The sequence below is a fragment of the Tyto alba genome, unplaced genomic scaffold (assembly GCF_018691265.1).
Source record: "Tyto alba isolate M040663 unplaced genomic scaffold, T.alba_DEE_v4.0 Super-Scaffold_2, whole genome shotgun sequence".
In the NCBI taxonomy this organism is placed as follows: Eukaryota; Metazoa; Chordata; class Aves; order Strigiformes; family Tytonidae; genus Tyto; species Tyto alba.
Window position 1 is genome coordinate 19,560,452 of NW_024881282.1, and position 19,322 is coordinate 19,579,773.

The following is a 19,322-nucleotide window of genomic DNA, read 5'->3' on the forward strand; positions in this document are numbered from 1 at the left end:
CTTTGTTTGTTTTCTAGGGAATATCCATTCAGTGTTGGTGATGTACCTAGTTCTTTGCAATAACTTCCAATAACTCAGTACTTTACTTGGGAAATCAGAGATTAAGCCAGTTAAAACTGGATTATTTTATAGTTGGTGATAGGGAGGGTGGGGGACTGTCCTTTGAAATGGAGAGTTTATCTATTTCCTTGCATATAATTCCAGCATTTTTTACACTGAAGGTGTTAATTTTATATCATAGATCTGCAAATGTTGAACAGAATACTTTTTTACTTTAAGAAAGTTAATGTTTGAATATGTGAAAAAAAAAAAAATTGTCACATCTCTTCCTGTTTATTCCATGTTGGAAGCAGCAGTTTTCCTGAACATATTTCTGTACTTTCTGGGAGGAAAAAGCTACCAGTAAATATTTAAAAGATTAAATTATTGCTAAGATTTTAGTAGCACAGAAATTATGTTTAAATTACTTTGGTTTTTTTCATTCTGACTACATTGTGTTAAAGGACTTCATTGAGGAGTACCTGAATAACAGATATCAATGGAATCCAGTACAGATGCATGGTAGCATGAGTTATTGCATAGTTGGTTTAGACTCTTCAGACTTTAATAGTGATCGTAATTCAGCCATGACATGGAAAGCTCACTGTATATTATATTTCAGTATTCCTGTTTAAGAGTCTGGTGACTCTCTCCTGTCACAAAACTAACCTTGCAGAGCAGAATCATAGAATGGTTTGGGCTGGAAGGGACCTTTAAAGATCATCTAGTCTACCTGCCTATCATGGACAGGGACATCTTTCACTGGATCAGGTTGTTCAAAGCCCTGTCCAACCTGACCTTGAACACTTCCAGTGATGGGACATCTACAGCTTCTCTGGGCAACCTGATGTTGCGTCTCACCACCCTCTTTGTGAGATTTTTTTTTTTCTTACGTCCAATGTAAGCCTATCCTCTTTTAAAGGGTTTTAAAACTGTTGCCCCTTGTCTTACCACTACAGACCTTGGTAAAAAGTCTGTTCCCACCTTTCTTACAAGCCCCCTTTAAGTATTGAAAGGCCACAGTACGGTCTCCCCAGAACATTCTCTTCTCCAGGCTAAACAACCCCAGCTGTCTCAGCCTTTCTTCATAGGAGAGGTGTTCCAGCCCCCGGATCAATTTAGTGGCCCTCCTCTGGACCCACTTCAACAGGGCCGTGTCTGTCTTGTAGTGGGGACGCCAGATCTGGATGTGGTACTCCAGGTGGAGTCTCATGAGAGCGGAGTAGAGGGGAGAATAAGTTATCTATGATGGCACTTCTAATTAGTCGAAGCTTTAAGGTAGATCTGCCTAATTTCCTGTTTGCCCAGAAAAGAAAATAGGCTTTTAAATTCAAATAAACCTGATTTCATTGTAATTTAAACTAAACCATTTTCTTTTAAACAGAGAAAAATGAAATGCACTAGGTTTAATAAAACTAAACCCCAAACAAACCCCTGGCCCCCTGCCCCCTCAAAACCACCACCAACAATAGAAATAAAACAGCTTTCTAGTCAGCTCTGTCAACTTCATCCCATGCTTCCAGCCTGAGTTAGCACAGTGAGTTTCTGAATGGCAGCAAAATTCCGCCCCTGCAGTTCCTAGTACATTCTTTTCAGAACCTCTGAAGCCTGGTCAGTTGCTTTCTGTTCTTTCTTGCTGCTCCTTGTCATGGTGGCACATGCTCCCATCTCCCTCATGTGGCTCTCTTGTCTGCCACACTGTGAAATCTCCCAACTTCAGTATCTCCTCAAGGAAAGGAACAACTTTTTTCTGCCCTGCAAAAAACCCACTCAGCCCAGTTTTCTTTACATCTATGATGGTGTTGATTTTTAAGGAACAAAGACTCTAAGAAAAGATAGCTGTTACAGAATGCACTGTGATTTAGTATGCTGCTGTCCTGTATTAGAAGTTGAGTATCTTTCTGTGACAGAATCTCAACATCAATTCTGTCTTGCAGACAATAGCCCTGCAGTTCCTTTTTGATATTGTTATGACATCTGGGTTCTCATCCCCTGGTTTGGGGGATTTTTTTTGTTTGCTTGGTTAGTTTGTGTGTGTGGGTGTGGGGGGGTTGTCTTATGTCTACCATCTGGCGTTGGAAATTACTAGGTATTTTTGTCCTATGAAATTCCTTCTGTCATCCATGAGCATACAGTCATAAACTATACTTTCAAGTTCTAAAATTACCAAATTTTAATATTTCACCACCTAAGTTTCCAACAGGAATGCTGCTTTCAGTTAGCAATACCAGATATACTTCAATTCCTGCTCCCAATTTCAGACTAACCTGCGATTTCTCAGTTGCACCCAGTAAAGAGAAAATACATAAATGCTAGAGTAATATACCTACATTTCAAAGTCTGCACACAGACTTTGTCTTCCTGTAGAAATTTATCAAAATTTGCTATTCTGGCATTGTTTTTCCAGAGTAAGTATATCCACATGGAGTTTATACCAAAATAAATATTCTGAAGTACTTATTGCACTCAGTTCTCAAATATGGACAAGTTGTTAAATACTTCCAGCCAGGAATCTAGGAACATCTGTGGGGTTCACTCCCTGTAGAAATTTTTCTCCCTGCCTCTCACAGCATTGGATTTTTGATTTTTACTGTAACCTTCATATGTTTTGATTTTTTTATTTTTTTTTTTTTTACTGCATTAATCTTCCTTTTTCATGTTTCAGTTTAAAAAAGACAGGTAATAGTGTAAAAGTTCACACAACCTTCTTGGCACTGATGTATATACACATTACTATTTATTTCCGTTAAGTGAGCTTAATGACTGAAAATGAAGGGCTGATTGGGTGTGGTGTGAAGCAGTGATGATAGGTGCAAACACTGGGGGGACTTGCTGCCTTTACCTTCAGGCATCTACATCTGGACTAATCATCCTAAATGTCTTTAGCAGTCATGGGAGAGAAATAGGCATTTTTAGGGTGGAAATCATTGGACCTATTTTAAATGTCTGCTTTTAGTATGGGATGACTTATAAACTACTCACTTGGAACTTTACAGGAATTAGTCATATGCTTAAGTTGTAGTACTTCTATAATATTTTGGGAGTGAAGTACTAGGACGTAAATGCCATGAGGGCACTATCATATAGGGACCACTTCCCTCTGGCAGACAGAAGCTGAGCTTCCACTGGCAGATTTGTTGTCAGTCATTCAACATTTGGAGAGTCTGAACATGCTTCCTGAAGGATTGATATATGCTACTTCACTGGACTGTGAATAGGATATTTAATCCAAAATTCAGAGAACATATTTTAGACTTGAGGATTTCCCAAAATAAATAAAAAGTATGAGAAATTCTGGTCCCGGATTGGATTGCTCCAAGACCATTCCTGGTTTCACATTAGGCTCACTGCTTTCCTGTCTGACTCCCGTGAGTTCTTATTTAAGGGTTCTTCCTTTTTCTGTTGGCATGAATCTTGAAAGTTCTTTCACTTCTGTGTCTTTCCAACTTTGCCAGACTCTGTGATATTTTTCTGGTGGAGCATGAATGAAGAAGCTACAGTAATTGACCTGAATACATGGTTAGGTAGAGTGCACATGTGTTTTAATCCTGAATTCATATTTTGAAATAAGATGCAGAGATTACTTTATTAATAGCTGAGTGCTGTAAACACCAAGTTTTTGTACCTACCCATCAAAAAGTCCCTCACTGACATGTACCTCCTTGTAATTGACAAGATACATGCATGAGAAATTTTGTGTTTTGCCAGAAGAAGCCAAGTCTACTACATGATACAGAAGTATTGCTTTCATAAACTGTTAAAGTTTTCAAATAACACACAAAAAAACACAGCTGGAAGATGTTTATGGTACCTTCCTCTGTGCAAGAGAGCTGACTTTTTAAACACAGCTTTTAAAGTATTTACCTTCACCTTTATCTTGCATTTAACACTCAACAGCCAATTAAATTTTGCTGTGAAGTACAGTGCTGTGCCAAGTATTCAAAATTTAAGATCTATGGGATAAATAGTTCTTTTTATAGATTCCTGACTTCTCCCCCCTTGAATCTTTACAATAATAAAACGCTTGTGGGATTTACAAGACGTTGATAGGCAGAGGCTACTTTGAAATCTTGCAAGGAGGGCTATGTTGCCTGTTTTTTCAGCTGAACTCTACAAAGGTACATCTGACCTATTTTTATACACATTCCTTGTATAAATTTTATCTGAAGAAAAATAATTTGTTGTTATATTCTGCTTGAATTTCATAGAACTCATTTTATGTAAACATTGGATTTAACACTGATTTTAAGGACAATTTTGTGCATTGAGAAAACAAGGTTTATTCAAGTATAGCACGCCTAGTTTAATGTTCTCCTACTCTTTTATTAATAAGCTAAGTTGAGTTTTCAATAATTATCTCTAATGTATATTACTAAATGGGGGTTTTGTTCTGTTTTTTTTCAAACCTTTTTCACTGTTCTCCAGCGCATTAAATCTGGCAGAGATGGCAGTGCACGTAGCCGCAGAGAAGGAAACACTGGTGGTGGTAAGTACTTAATACCTCTGCTTACATATCAGACTTGTCAGGATCCTAAAGAAAATAGTTTTTCTTAAAGTGTTTGTAAAACCTCCTTACATTCTGAAATGCACACAAATTTTGTTTCATACTTTTTGATTATCTCATTGCTGTATGAAACTTCAACCAGTATAGTAGCATGGATTTGGTTTAAGATTTGTGCTTTATATACTGATCTCAGTGTATTCCTAAAGCTAAATCTCTACTTGTTTTCAGTACTGTGGACTTGAACATTTTTATCCCATTAACTTTGGAATATTTACTGTAAGGAATTGTTTATTATAACAAAACAGAACATGTAAGCCATGAAAAAAGCAATTAATTATGTCTTTATTTAACATGGAGGAAATGGAATTTTGTGCTCACTATCTAGTCTATTGCATTAGGTGTTTGTTACAAGTTCAAGAGGCTATTTTGTGCAACCAGTTCCCTAATACGGAGAAGACATCTGTATTATCTTTGAACTCCTTCTTCCCTTTTTCCTAGTATAGCAGAGTTGAAGTACTAGAGAAGTTGAAGCTTGCTCTCTGACTAGTAAGTCTCTCTGCTCCTATAGATTTACAATGCTGACTTTCATTAATATAAAACTCTAGCAAAGTCTGGAAGCTGGCCTGCTTTGTCTTTTCTGCACTAGGTAGTCTGCATATTGCAGAGTTAATGATTTTTCCCTCCCATTATTAAATCCATGAAAAGTTAGTAATGTTAAACCTAACAGTTCCCTGCTGCTGCTCTAAGGAAACTAGCAGACCTCAGGTTCCTTCAGCCACCTGGAAAAAAAATCCCTATTTTGACTCAGAAAATAAATTATTTCTTTGTATTCTGCTTTTGGTTTATCTTAATATTGGTGGGACTCATAAAAATAGATCCCCTACAAATTCTTGCCTCTCTTCCCTTCCTTTTACAGAGAAATAATTTATGGATTTTTTTTTTTCTTCTTCTTTGGTAATTTTCTTTCTCTACCTACAGAGCAGATGCTTTACTACATTTAACCAATTATGTAGGGTCTTGAAAAGTCATGGAAATTACTAGTGTAATCTTAAGATGACCTTAGAATGCTGTTACATTTATGAAGACTGCTCTCCTGGGTTCTGTAAGGGTTAAGAATGAGTGTTGGGTGCTTGAGAGATACCTCATTCCTTTTTCTGCTCAGTAGTTTCACTAGAGAGGCCTTTAAATCATTTCTTGATAAAAAACTACCATTCACCTAGGATTGAATTTTACCTGTTCTGGGCATCAGGCCAAAGTAATTCTTGGGGTGAAATTCCTTATTTTGGTAACAGAGAGGGATGGAAACCTTTCTGTACTCTCCTTTGTTACATAAGACAGGCAGGCAGCTGGAGGTGCCAGCAAAACAGCGGCGTGAAACAGCGTCAGGATCTTTTTTCTGTCATAAAGTGGAGATCTGCTTTGGCTTATAATAAATAGTAATGAAGAGCAGCATTGGTAACAGGCAAGGGTTACAGCTGTGCAGAATGTCGCATCAGGCATGTAGGCAAATGGCACAAAGGGTCTCTTTTCTTACAGCTACATTTTGTAATTGTCCTGACTCTCATTAGTGAAAAAGGGGTTATGTTATCAGGAGAGAGCGAGTCAATAATTTAGCAAAAGAGGATATAAATCGTGATCAAGCTGGAAAGATGCTAAGACAACATTAATCCCTCAAACTACCATGTTGTCAATGATTCTTTTAAAGACAGAAGTATCTATGGAAAGTTGTCTTTTTTAAAAATTAAAAAAAAAAAAAAATCCCTTCCCCTCCCCTCAGAAGTTGAACACATGAGGAACTTCGACTGTAAGCTCTGGTAATTCCAAGGCATTACTCTTTCCCCCCATAACCAGAATAATGGGACAAGAGCAAATGCAGACATTTAAGATGCTAACATAAAGAGGATAAGAGGATAAAGCAGGGTCAGAATTGACATAGAATTCGTCCTATCAATAATTCTTAGGTTGTTGCTCAAGATACTATGTCAAATTCATGAAAGAGTGAAAAAAAAAAAATTGGGAACAAGTCTGTATAAAAGCATGTTTGAGAAGTCTCCGTTAAACAAATTCAGTGCCAAAGAGCCAACCTTTCTGGAAATGACTCAGCAAACAAGCAGAGGTACAAAGGAGGTCCTGTATTGAGCCTGGAATTAGTTTTCTACTGGGATTCCTAAAAGAAGTTATGGTGAGATGTACTACTTATATATATTTTTAGGAGTCAAAGGCATTATGCATTTTTAAAGTAGTAATGTTGACTCTGGGGAACCTTATCAGTGAAGAAACTGCACACTCACAGCAACAGATGATAAAGACTATGTTGTAATTTGTCTGCCTTTTACTGAGGATGACTGAGAGAAACCTGAAGACCAATTTTGTCCAATGTTTGGCATTATTCACCTGGGTTATGAATCTGTATTTTGCAGTTGAATAAATTTCTGTACATGGACTGTGTGAAGATACATATGAAATAAAATAACCCATGTTTATATTTCAGAATCTTAGTACACTTTTGATAAATTTATAGCTTAAATAAAAAAAAAGAAACATTTGCATACATTTTAAGATTAGTCTTTTCCAGTGGTATTGCCAAGACCAAAAGTGATCATTTTCTTACACTGTATGAGGGATTTGCTATCATTACTGAACCCAGTGAAGCATGGAACCCTCTTTAGTTCAGTACTTACTGGCTAAATTAAAGTACTTACTAGCTAAATGATGTGTGTATGCATTCCAGATATTTTAGGTATGATGCATGTTTTATTTCTTTCCTCCTGCCAGCTCACTGTCCCCATACTTGCTGGCATTCTTACCAGATTTTATTTTTTCCAAAGTATTTTGTCCCTCTATAGTAATTCATATTAGTATTAATAATTCAGGCTTCCTTGTCTTAGGAAACATGATCTAAAATTGCTTTTAAAGAGGAAGCTTAAGAGGAAAGAGAACTAAGTTGGCAGGGCATGTACTTCATAGGATACCTACTACTTTGCCAATATAAATTAAAACAGAAGGTGCATGAGATGCACCAAAGCATATTTTGAAGAATATGATTAGTGTATGCATGGATAGTAGACAGAGTGGAAAAAGTGAGACCAAGAAAACTGGCATCTACATCAGTGTCAGTTAGAGTTTGCTCTTTTCTTGTGAGAAGCATAAGCATTAAATCTAAAATGCTTACCCAAAATTGAACACATTTGTTGACTCTTACTATAAAAACTGAAATTTTCTTCCTACAATTATCAGATTGATGATTTTCAATCTTTTTGATTCATGCTGGAAGCAGATGACATTGGTACACTCCCTTAAGATTCTTCTTTTTAATTTAAAAAAGGAGAATGGAAAAAGAAAAAAAAAAAACACCAAAACACGGAACCCTGGAGGAAGCTAACAGTACATCTGAGTTTAAGCAGTTCTCAAAGATTTCCTTGCCAATAATCTTTTCTTGTTTTCATACTCACTTTTTTGTGCTTTGCAGAGATGTGATAGTAACATCCAGAGTTTGGAAGTTAGGACACGCTGGTTTTTACTACCCTAAGAGATTTTTCCTGTTTAATAGCATAAGGCCTTTCATAGATAAGGGAAAGTGTGACTTTAAGGAATACATTACCACAGCAGTATGTGCTTGGTCTCCGCGTTTGCCCTGCTCTCTGAATGGGGGGTTTTGTCCTGGATGAGAGGAGCCCTGCAGTCTCGGACAGGAGCCCAGAGAAGCAGTGTTGGATTCAGAGATGAAAGGCTGAGCACTTTGCATCGTCCTTGTTACCTAAGCCTGCCAAGATGAATTGGGGAAGGAAACCGCACGAGAATAATTCAGGTGCCTTTTCCCTTTTCATTTCACCTGTGATGATGTCAGTGGAGAAGTGGGTTTGTCCATCCTAAACAAACATCCCATATTCAAACACCCTTTACCAGCCTAGACAGATCTCATATAATATGGACGTACATTATAGATGTTTGGGCTATAAGCATCCCAAATAATATTGACTGTGATAAAGGCAAGAGATTCTCTTGTTACCCTGCAGCCAGGACTTCAAAATCACTTTTCTAGGCTTTGTGTGCCTGTTGATGCCCCATTAATTACAATTTGTTGTGGGATGGTTCCATTGGCTGGCGGGGAAATAATTTTTTTTTAAATAAACATACAGGGAAAATAACTGTGTGAAGAAAACATCTTAATCTGTTTTCTGCGTCTGAACTCACCTGAGGCGTAGCCGAATTGACACACCATAAACAATTTCAATTCAACAGAATTTCAAATCAAAATGAACTGCAATGGAGTTTAAAATTGCATCTGCTTCCCATGCTGTTTCTCAGTTTTAATACTATATTCTGCCATCTGTGCTGAATTTATTGTTCTCTTTGGTCAAACCAAACCAAAGCCCTCTCTTATCCAAAGATGATGTCTTCATCCCAAATATGAAAGATACACAGAGCTGCATTTAAACCCATTATGAATTCAGTGTATCTGTAAACACATTAGCCCACTATGCACTTCGTTACATAAACATTTTACAGAGGATGTAGATTACCAAACAACCTTACCCTTTGATATCTTCCTGATGAGTAAAATGGTACTAAAAATTCTATTTTATGTCCTTTGTGATACTGGAGGAATTTCTATTACAATAGTCTCTTCGCTGTAAATGCAACTAGTGAGATTCCTTTAAAAAATAAATATTATGGTTTTTATGGGTTGAAGTGATATACACAGAGATGTCTTGCTAAGTAGGAAATACAGAAACACTTAAAAATTCCTCCCCTGAAGTTCTGTTCACTGTAGGATACCAAAATCCTGAAGTCTACATTGCAAACCTGTATTCCTTAACATTCACAAAATTATGTATGTATATATACTGAATAAAAATGTACAGTTGATTTATCTGCAAACAGAACTACAAGAAGTAATTTCAAGGTGAGATTTAAACTTCTGGCAGATCATGGTATATGGTCAGCAGAATATTTCATAGCTGCCATATTGGCAGCCAGATCCACGGCAGAGTGTCAAGAAAAGCCTTACCCCAAATGGCTCAGTAACTGGGATACTCCTAAAAGATGGAACTGTGGGTTTGAACTCCCCTCAGGTGAAGGAAGGCGTTGAAGCCAGAACTCTCACTTCCTGAGCTGCTGTCTGACATTTTGGTGTAAAGTAGATAGTGTCAACTACCTCTTATTCTCTTCCAGATTAACTTCAAAATGAAAAATGCTTTTCTTCCACATCTTTAGGTATGCACAGAGCATAGTGCAGTCCATGGAGACTTGATATGGTTTGGCATATTAGCTTAATTTAAACTAACTGTGAGCTGCTACCAGAAGAGATGTTAACCTTCCCTTCACTCTTGCTGTAGATATAACGGTCATATAGAGGTAAGGTGAGCTGCATTACTTGAGCCACTTGAGAAGAAGTTTTCATTAGGTTAGCTTTAAACCTATCAGTAACCGGTTCCAGCGCAGCCTGCTACCACTTGACAGCATGTGGAGGGGGATGCGATGCAGGGCAGAAAGGGCAGGGTGCTCCTTTCTGTGGTGAGGTGAGCCTAGTTTGGTAGGTTCAAAGCAAATAAACTCCTTATCTCAAGTTTATGGATGCAAAAATTTCACCGGGGCTCAAGAGAAGACTGAACAAGTTCTTGGAGAATAAATCAATTAATCCATTATTAAATATGAAGAGCTGCCCCTTCCCCCAAACACATGCTTGATTTACAAATTCTTGGAGGCTGGGAGACTATTCTTGGAGAGCTACTGTATATACTTGCTCTACTTACGATGCTCTTCCCTAAGCGTCTTGTTCTTCTGTATGGACAGTAAGCCAGTTTAGATAGATCTTTAATCTGGTAAGGCATCCACATACTCTTACTGCTTAAGAGGACACTGTGCCCACAGACACTTAATCTTCATAGCTTTTTCCAGGGTGCGTTTAGTCAAGGTGGGAGGTACTGCTGCTTGTGGAACTTGCTGCTTCTGGAAAGAATAGTCCAGCCCCTCTCAGCACTTCTTTTCTTTCTTGCAGCTTCCCTTGCATTATTTCTAGCATTAATCTAACCCTTTGATGAGTTGGTTCAGTTCATTAAACACATTAAATAATGTGTTTGGGCAACTGAATCAAGTCTGAAGCCTAAGAAGCTACATTTGTGTGAACGGCTACATTGGCTCACTGCAACAGCACTCACAGCTCCATTTACTCTATTGCCTCATAAACAGAAAGGGGATCTTAGGCACCAGGGTCACATGCTGAACATCCTGCTGGCATTTTGCTGATCAGGATGGCCATTTTGGGCAACTCAGTCATAGCAATAGGCACTTAAGGAACTTCAGAGCTGTGCAAGGGGGGCAGTTGGTGAGATTTAGGTACTGCAAGGGTTGGACATCCCCTAGATGGGGAGAGAAAAGGGAAGAAAATTTGGCTTCAAATTTCAGACTTCCCACTTCATTCCCTTCTTGGATGTAGCCCTAATAAAACTTAAGGGTCCTAGGATGCCAAAGAAAGCTCCTTTCAATTGTTTGGTTTAGGGCAGTAAGATGTACAGGTAACTTCTGGGTATTTGGCTTGTCTACCATCCTTTCTTTGCTTCTTTTAGTTAATATAAAATCTTTCACCTTCCTCTGGTAGTATCACTAAAACCCATGTGTTTTCCTCCTTCACAGTTGAAAACTTTTGAACCCAGTTCTTCCTTTCTGGAACCAACCAATTAAACCTGTGGAGTTTCTTTGATTAGTTCAGTCTTCTTCTAGTGAAGTTTTTACTGTGTCATTCCCGTCTTTCCATCTCCTTACTGCTTCTTCCAACTTTACTCATTATTTTGTAAATTGTTTTCTGTTTCACGACGCTATGTGCCTACTCTTATCCTACTTTCTCTCCACGTTAAAACTTTCTGTATTCTCCTCTAAACTGTCCTCAAAATGTTTTCATCCACACCATCTTTGAAGCTCAGCACTCACCCCCTTGTTGCATAGGCCTGTCCAAAGCCCACTGAAATCAAGAGGCAGCCCTTTTGTAATTTCACGGCCTTTTGGTTGAGCGCCCCCCCCCAGTCAAACCCATTGATTTCTTTCAGTTTCTTCAAATCCTTCATCAAGCATCACTTCTTCCATGAAACCTGTCAATGAGAGTTGATCCAAGGGAGGGTGACGTACATTAAAATAGATTCTCCTTGCTTTGAAGTTTCAGCTTTAATCAGTGTCTTGTAAACATATTAACTGTTTGACATGTGACTGTATGCATTAGGTCTTTGTTGGAGCAGAGACATTGACTTCCAATTCAGGGCTGAGTAAACTGAAATCTCCAGTAGTATTTATAGAGAAATAAAGGTTTGTCATCTTTGTGGAAGTTATTTTGTTGTTTGTTGGTGTGGGTTTTTTGGGTTTTTTTTTTTTTTTAATAGTAACAATACTTATGAAGAGAACATTTATAGTAAATAAGACAATGGAAATGTGTCGCCAAGTCCAGACTTTGTAATTAACGTTTGCTGAATGAAACTGATTTTTTCCTCCTTACAGATGGAGGACTTCTAATAACAGCTTTGTTTTGTGTTGTAAATGAGTATGCTTGTATTTGGCTGCATGGCATGTCCTGTCTTGTAAATATACCAAACCAAACATGAAACGTTTTCTCGTAGCAGAAAAAAATTGCATAAAGATTCGTTATAGCAGACGAGATTCAAAGCTTGCCATGAATGTGAAAAAGAGATTCAGAGGCAAACAGAATATTTAAAGTGTCTGGAATACTGCTGTGGCAAGAGAATGTTAATCTGATGTTGTCTGGGCACGAGGCAGCCCTTGGAGCCGACACATTCCTTGGGGCCCCACTGCAAACTGAGCTGCCAGCACAGTGTTTACAGCAAGATGCAGGGCCGGGATGGTCTGTATACATGAACTGTGCCTGCCTGCCATGCAGGCAGCACATGCCAAATATACTCTTCTCATTAAAAGCAAAGTTAATGTTGTGTTTAACCTTGACAGTGTTGAACAAGTGGATCATACTAATATATTAGTAAGCACACAGACATATGAAATGTCCATATACATTGTGACAGTGTTTATATTTATCATGCTTATTTTAACTCCAAAATGTGACTGTGATTTATAAGCAATGGAAATGTCAGCGTTTGAAGCAGAAATATTTTAATGTGTTTACTCCAAAGTAAATAAGGCTGTATTTTTTTTTTTTTTTTAAATTAAAACACACATATGTGGACACAGTGTCCATTATGTTTTAATGACCACTCTTACAAATGAGCACTATATCCATCATGAAAAGATGGTTTCATCCAAATCTTGTTTGACAGATAGTAGCAGAATTTATGTTGTTCTGGTATCATGATTTCACAGAACATAACAGAATGCTATTATATCTTCAACTTTTTTTTTTTCCCTAGATAGTGGTGGTACCAAAGGGGAAAGACTGAGTGCCAAGCTTAAAGCTTTGCCTGGAACAAGTGAACCCTATGAAAGTAGCTGCAGTAAAGAAATAGGCAAGTAGACATCTTACACCTTCTCACTTTCTTGGACCTCAAGGAGAGGGGAGATGGAAAAAATAAGTTACTGGAAGAGCATGTAAAATTAGGCAATTAGGAAAACTTTTTCCTCAAGAAATAAATGTGAAGAATGGCTTTAGCTTCATTGTTCAGAGCTCACTATAAAGTAATTATTAAGAAACATGGCCCATGTAAATATGTATTATTTTTGATATCTGTCTGCTGCATCCTTTAGTCATTCTTGTGGTTCTGCAGTCATAAGTTCTTCACTAAGATTGAATTTTCAGAGGGGTTTAAAATCCCAAATCCATGTGGAATATGGTACTGCCTAAATGCCCTTCCTTAACCAACTCATCAGTCTTGCTGTTTCATGCACTTTTCCAAAGTCTTTTTCTCACTTAATGACTGTAATAAAATAAAGAGAAATTTATTTTAAAAAAAGAAGAAGAAAAAAAAAAGCTATCACTAGCACTCAGGTACTTTGCTCTCATGTCGTGCCTCAGTTTCTGAACGTGGTGTCTTCTTCAGTGTTCATATGCTCTTTCAGGTCTGCATTTCAAAGACACCTTACAGATGTGTAATGCTAAAACCAGTCTTGTGTTTGATTGTATATGTTTGAAAAAAAGGTAAATTTACTTCGAGGTAACTGTTTCAAATGTATTTATTTAAACCCTAGATGCCTCCTACATAGATCCACTTGGCCCACAAGCAGAAAGACCAAAAACTGCAGCAAGAAAAAGAACTGAGGAAGATGACTTTGCTGATGAAGAACTAGGAGAGGATTTACTTCCAGAATAGCATATGTCCCACTCATAATTTTTTTCTTCTTTTAAAAGTTATAGCAGAAAGTCTTTGTTATGATTTTGTAGTGGATTTTGGTGAAATATTTGTGAAATACTTTGGATATATGGTATCTTATATTAAAAACATGGATTTGAAGTTGCAGTCTTTTATAATTGATTTTAAAAAAAATAATACTGAGGTTATTTTACTCATGCATAAAAACTACACAGGTATTCAAACTCATTGCAAAACTATATCAAATGCATAAAGCTTTTGCTTTCAGAGATATGTCTGATGATAATAGGAAAGACAGCATCCTCTAAAATTTCACCTTTCAATGCAAAATACCTCAGAGCAATGTTACAAGGTTGAAAGTCCCATATCCTTCATCCAAAGCCAGAATTTATGTAAGGCCTGTGAATTAACTTTCTGAAAATAATGACCTTGGTCATCTTTAAGGCCCCAGTTTTTAGCAAAGTACTTGATACTGAAGAAAGCATCTTAATTTTAGTCTACACTTAGCAGAACTAGGGCCATTTTGCAGTCTCTTGGCAACCTCCTAGGTATTTTTAAAATTACAAAGATGATGTTTTTATTATTTTTTTATTTCAAATGGTCAGTGGACAGGATTTCAGTCTAGTTTGTTCAAAATTGCTAATTAGATTTCAGCTTTTGAATCTTAATGTTGGAGATTGTGGCACTGACTACACAGAAGTAGCTTTCTACAGCCCAGGTTGAGTATGTGCAAAGATGTTAGTTACAGAAATCATTATTTTTTTATGAACTGGATAAGTTTGATCTGAAGTCATTGAGATATGTTAAATAGGAACATGGGGTTTCTGATTTATATCACTTTTCAGAGATAAAAATATTAGTCAGGTGTTCAGAATTCCCTAATAAATTCTTGCAAGTCTAGTACACTGGGGTGTCAGGGACTTGTTTTTAAAACACTGGTGTGAGTTTGGTTTGATCATTAGACTTTGGGTATTTGAAATACAAGGATTCGGTCTTCTGAAATTTCCAATACTCAGTGCTGGTGCTTAGACTATTCCCTAGCTAGTGGCTTTGGAAAGTTCTCTTCATATCTTCATGAAATGTTCTTTTCAGGTTTTAAAAACATCTCCCCAGTCTTACAAGATGTCTCTGCAAGTGGTCAGAAATGCTTCTGTAATGGCACAGTTGTAGGAATGTAGTCCCGTGGGGTTTATGGTACAGTTAATGAACTGCTTTATACGTAACGTGTTTCCCACGATACTGCCGCAGCACTCCGCCTAGGACTGCGCCAGCTTCCCCTTGGTGGGATAAGCAGAGCACATTCAGCGTGGTTTACAGAACATCCCGAGGAGCTCACCAAAGAAGAAAGACACAGTAAGCTCTGGGGCCTGATCCTTCTGGAGGATGGAAAAGAGCGTGAGAAGGAAGTGGATGCCACCCGTCTTATTTCTGCAAGTCTTTCCTGTGCTGCAGTTAGAGAACTTAGCAGCAGGACAGAAAGGAAAAAAAGATGACCTCATCTGCTGTAGGTAGGGACAGAAAGGGAATGAATAGATGGCTTACGTGGCTAAAGAACTTGAATACCACACTGTGACGCTAACATACTGAGCCAGAGCAGTATTTGGCTCTTTGACACTGTTCAACTCCGCTGAGGAGGCCTTCTGCACCTTTTAGAATGAGAAACACAGGGATATGTTGTCTCTTTTGTCTCTGGTGAATCCTGTTCCATTGCAGACTTGACTGTTTTACTTTCTTCCACTCCTTGACAGTAGCCCAAAGACAGTGCAAACCTGTCAGCACAGGGTCTGTGTGCTGTTGTCAGCTGGGTATATTCTGGGTCCGTTGCAGAGCCGGCAGGAACTTGCTGTCTCTGGCACTGGGCAGCCCTGGCCTCTCTTCACTGGGGCCACCCCTGCAGCCACACCACTGCCAAAACCTTGGCACTGACACCCAGTACAACAGTGTATGTTTTTAATGTTGCAGTGGAATGCAAGTCAGCATTGAGATGGTGATGGAAAGGCAATTGGGCTGAACAGTTCTTGGGGAAGGGCTCAGACAGATGACTTAACCTTACGGTTACACTTGAGACCCAGCTTCCTCTTGACTGTTCTTCAGTGCTGCCACATCTGCTCTGGTCACAGTATGACATATTCCTGGTTACCATGGTAGTTCTTTTCTGTCAGGCTTACAGTCTTGGAAGACTTGGACCTCCAGGCTGCAAACTGCCAGGCAGGAGGGGGCATTTGCAGTTACAGACTGCAGTGGAATGAGGCATCTGACTAATCACAGTGGGAGAAATTATTTTGGACCATGGCAGGGGGCACAGGTAAACCTGTGAAACGGTGCAAAGAAGACAACAGGCAAGAGACTCTCTTGGCCTACTAATACAAAACCATTTAAGCAGAGTATCTAATCAAACACTGCAATCACATAGACACTTCTGTGATAAAGTGTCATGAATTACTGATAATCTGGGATATGGTTCACAAATTAGTCTGTAGAAACACTGGTGGACATCAGAGGGATTTTGATCAGCAGCAGGTTCTTTGGTTTGCCCAGATGTCTAACTGTACATTAGGTAAAATTCTTTGTTTTACAAACAGGATTGCACTTCTCTTCCACTCCTGCACAAACTCCGAGGAACTTCTGGAACATGTTTCCTATGGCATGAGGATCTGATTATATAATGCTCTGGGTTATGACGTATTTGCATGTTATTTTGCAAGCACAGTTGAATTTCTTCTGAACTGACAGAAATCCATGTGATCCAGCTCCAACACTGGAATAGTAAGTCCTGCTGACAGTCAAAATGGTTTAGCCTGGGTTCATCTCCTTCAAAACCATGTTAACTATGGGTACGTCCCTACTAGAATTAAAACATGGCCAGGGCAGGCCCAGGGCAGAGGAGCTGACGTGTAACCATCCATACCGTAAGACCAGTAGCACGCTCCCCAGTACAGTTTTGGCCTGTGACTATTAGCAATTTCCCAGACAATTCCCTTGCATGACCCAAAGGTCAGCCTGGGCTGGGAACCATTCTTTATCAGCAGCTTTGGTGCCGACTCCTTCTGCTGTGTGAGATGTTCTGTGTGAGGGAACACAAGATGTGACATCCCTCCTGGACGCAAGGCTGGAGAGCGATCCCTGATGGGGACTAATATAACTGGAATCTGTTCAGGGGAGAGAATCTGTGTGCATGTCCAAAGTCCTACGTCAGCACGTTGTTGTAAGGCCTCAGGCTATTGGCAGGTGAACACAACTGCACGATTCAGGCAGCTCAGGTCTCGAAGGAAGCGTAGCCATGCCAGTGGAGCTGTGTCTAAAATAATTACCTGGGTTATACATGATTATTGTGCTATGTTGATGTGATGACCCTGCCCCAGTCCTGGAGGTAGCTTGGCTGGAATTTAGCCCTGGTGCAATGTGAGTTCTGTTCCCTGCTGCCACGTAGGGCTGCCCTCAATCCTGCAATAGGTCTCGGAAACTGCAGGAGTGGAAGCACTGCATGAGCTAAATAATTCTACCTTCAGCCCAGAAATTCAAGCAGAAACATTTAGTCAAGTTTGGTTGTGGAGAACAGACTACGTCTCCAGAAGCCACACTGCAGATATGTGCTCCCAGTGCCACCGAAGCCCTGATTTTGTGTTTATCATTCTGGAATTAGCAGATCATTTAAAATTCCTGAATAAAGTTTTGGAAAATGCAATAGGACTGCTATTATATTATTTATTTTTTTATCTTAGGCAGGCAGCAGCATTAAACCTAGGAAAATGCTAATCCTCTTGAGGAATTGACTTGTGAGTTATTTTATCTTGTATTATCATCAAAAATGTATTGGTCGCAATATAAAACAATCCTCAGTTGACCTCTTAAAACCTGAGATAACCTGTAGTCTTCTTCAGGAAGTGCTGGATTCAGTTAGATACAAAGTTACCTCTCCCTACATGTATGACAAACATCTCTTTGTACAGTAGGCTCTCTGGTAATGACCTTATGAGTCACTTTCATTTTACAAAACACAGAAATTCCTTTTCCTTGGATAAAAGTGGAAAGTAATCACAGCAATTCTATCCCTTGAGACAGACATTTGTCTTCTTGAGTCTTCTATGTCTATTACTGCTTCAAAAATGGACAGGGGGGAAAAAAAATCCTTTGAGAATAGCCTCTTAGATCAAAGGCCGTGGATGCTCTAGTTGGTTACTCTGGTGATGAACATCTTGGTAGCATAAATAGCCAAATATAAATGATTACCTGGGTAGTATTTTATTTATTTATAAACAAGCCTAACTCCGCAAAATCAAAGCATTCTTATTCACATTTTTCATGTTTTACCCTGAACATCCTTCACTACAGATTGCATAATTCATTATCCTTAAAACAAAGCTATTCTAGAGTAACATGGGAATTGAAAGCTGTACAAAGAAAAGATAAATAGTTCTGTGGGTCTTACAATGAAGGGTTGTTTCTCCTCTTGGTTTCTTTGCAAGTGTAGTATGAGACTGTAAGAAATTAATCTAATTTGCTCAGTTTTGATTGTTCTTGATTTCAAAGGCATGGGTTCTCAGCTTTTCAACAGAAAGGCTGTTTTCAACCTGTTTGCTCCCCAGTTTCCACCTTTGCAAAATGAAGGCCATTAAGGATTCACCACTTTGCAAGAACTCAGTTTTGCGAAGCTAAATTACCTAACAACTGTAAAATATTCTAAGATCCTGCTGTAGAAGATGCTATCCCATGGAAGCTGCCAAGTGGTATTACAATACTTACAAATGCAGGGAAGAGGGAATGGGAACCGAATCAGCAGTTTGGGCGACAGGTTATCTGCAAACAGAATGTGAGGGAAGAAGATGTCTTTGGGGGGTAATTTAACTGTCTGAAGATTTATACCTGCTGGTGATGCCAGTTGAATGTTTGTTCCATACAACAATATGAGTTGTTCAACTTGAAGACCTATACGATGATTTTTTAATGTTTTTCACATAATTATTTCAGGTAGAGATGGGACCTTCTTAATGCACATGCTGTTGTAGCAGGATGGGGATGAGCATTTGGAACATGACACCTTAGGACAATTGTATCGCTGCTGTGACGAACACATTACTGTGGCATCATTACTAATGCTTATCACAATAATGTGTTTTATTTATGTGTGAACCATAGTATCTGGAGCTGGCTGTCACACCAGAGCTGCTATGGACGACAACAATCCCAACCAAGAGAAAGTCCTGACAAGGTTGCTCATTGGTGGTTAATGTGTCTGGGAAGGGCTACATTCTTACACCTACTGGCAGGTTTTCATGATCATGTTAATGGTTCAGAACAACTTTCCAAATTATCTTAATGGTCTGATGATAATGTATTTGAATAGGATTTTTTCTCCTGCTATGACATATTTTTTCCAGCTGTTAGTAACAATATAAGGCTGAAGATACAAACCTTGTGTGTGGCTCTCTGATGGAATCATGTGCAGAAAATGTTTCTTCTTATTAATATGAACTCACTAAAAATGTCTGCCTTATTTTGCACAGCTCAGTTTTCTT

General features: G+C 38.6%; 1 protein-coding gene across 2 annotated transcripts in view; it reads left to right on the top strand.

The window, feature by feature from the left end:
* IFT88 (intraflagellar transport 88) overlaps window positions 1–13,941 on the top strand; it is a 49,070-nt gene extending 35,129 nt beyond the window's left edge. The window contains exons 24-26 of one of the 2 annotated variants that reach the window (XM_032991090.2): window positions 4,465–4,525; window positions 12,910–13,005; window positions 13,685–13,941. In XM_032991090.2, the coding sequence (XP_032846981.2) occupies window positions 4,465–4,525; window positions 12,910–13,005; window positions 13,685–13,806 (279 nt within the window). In that variant the 3' untranslated portion in view covers window positions 13,807–13,941. Of the gene's footprint in view, window positions 1–4,464; window positions 4,526–5,041; window positions 5,071–12,909; window positions 13,006–13,684 lie in introns of those variants that run through there. The other variant, XM_032991091.2, reaches the window with a different exon arrangement.
* Window positions 13,942–19,322: the final 5,381 nt, after the last annotated feature.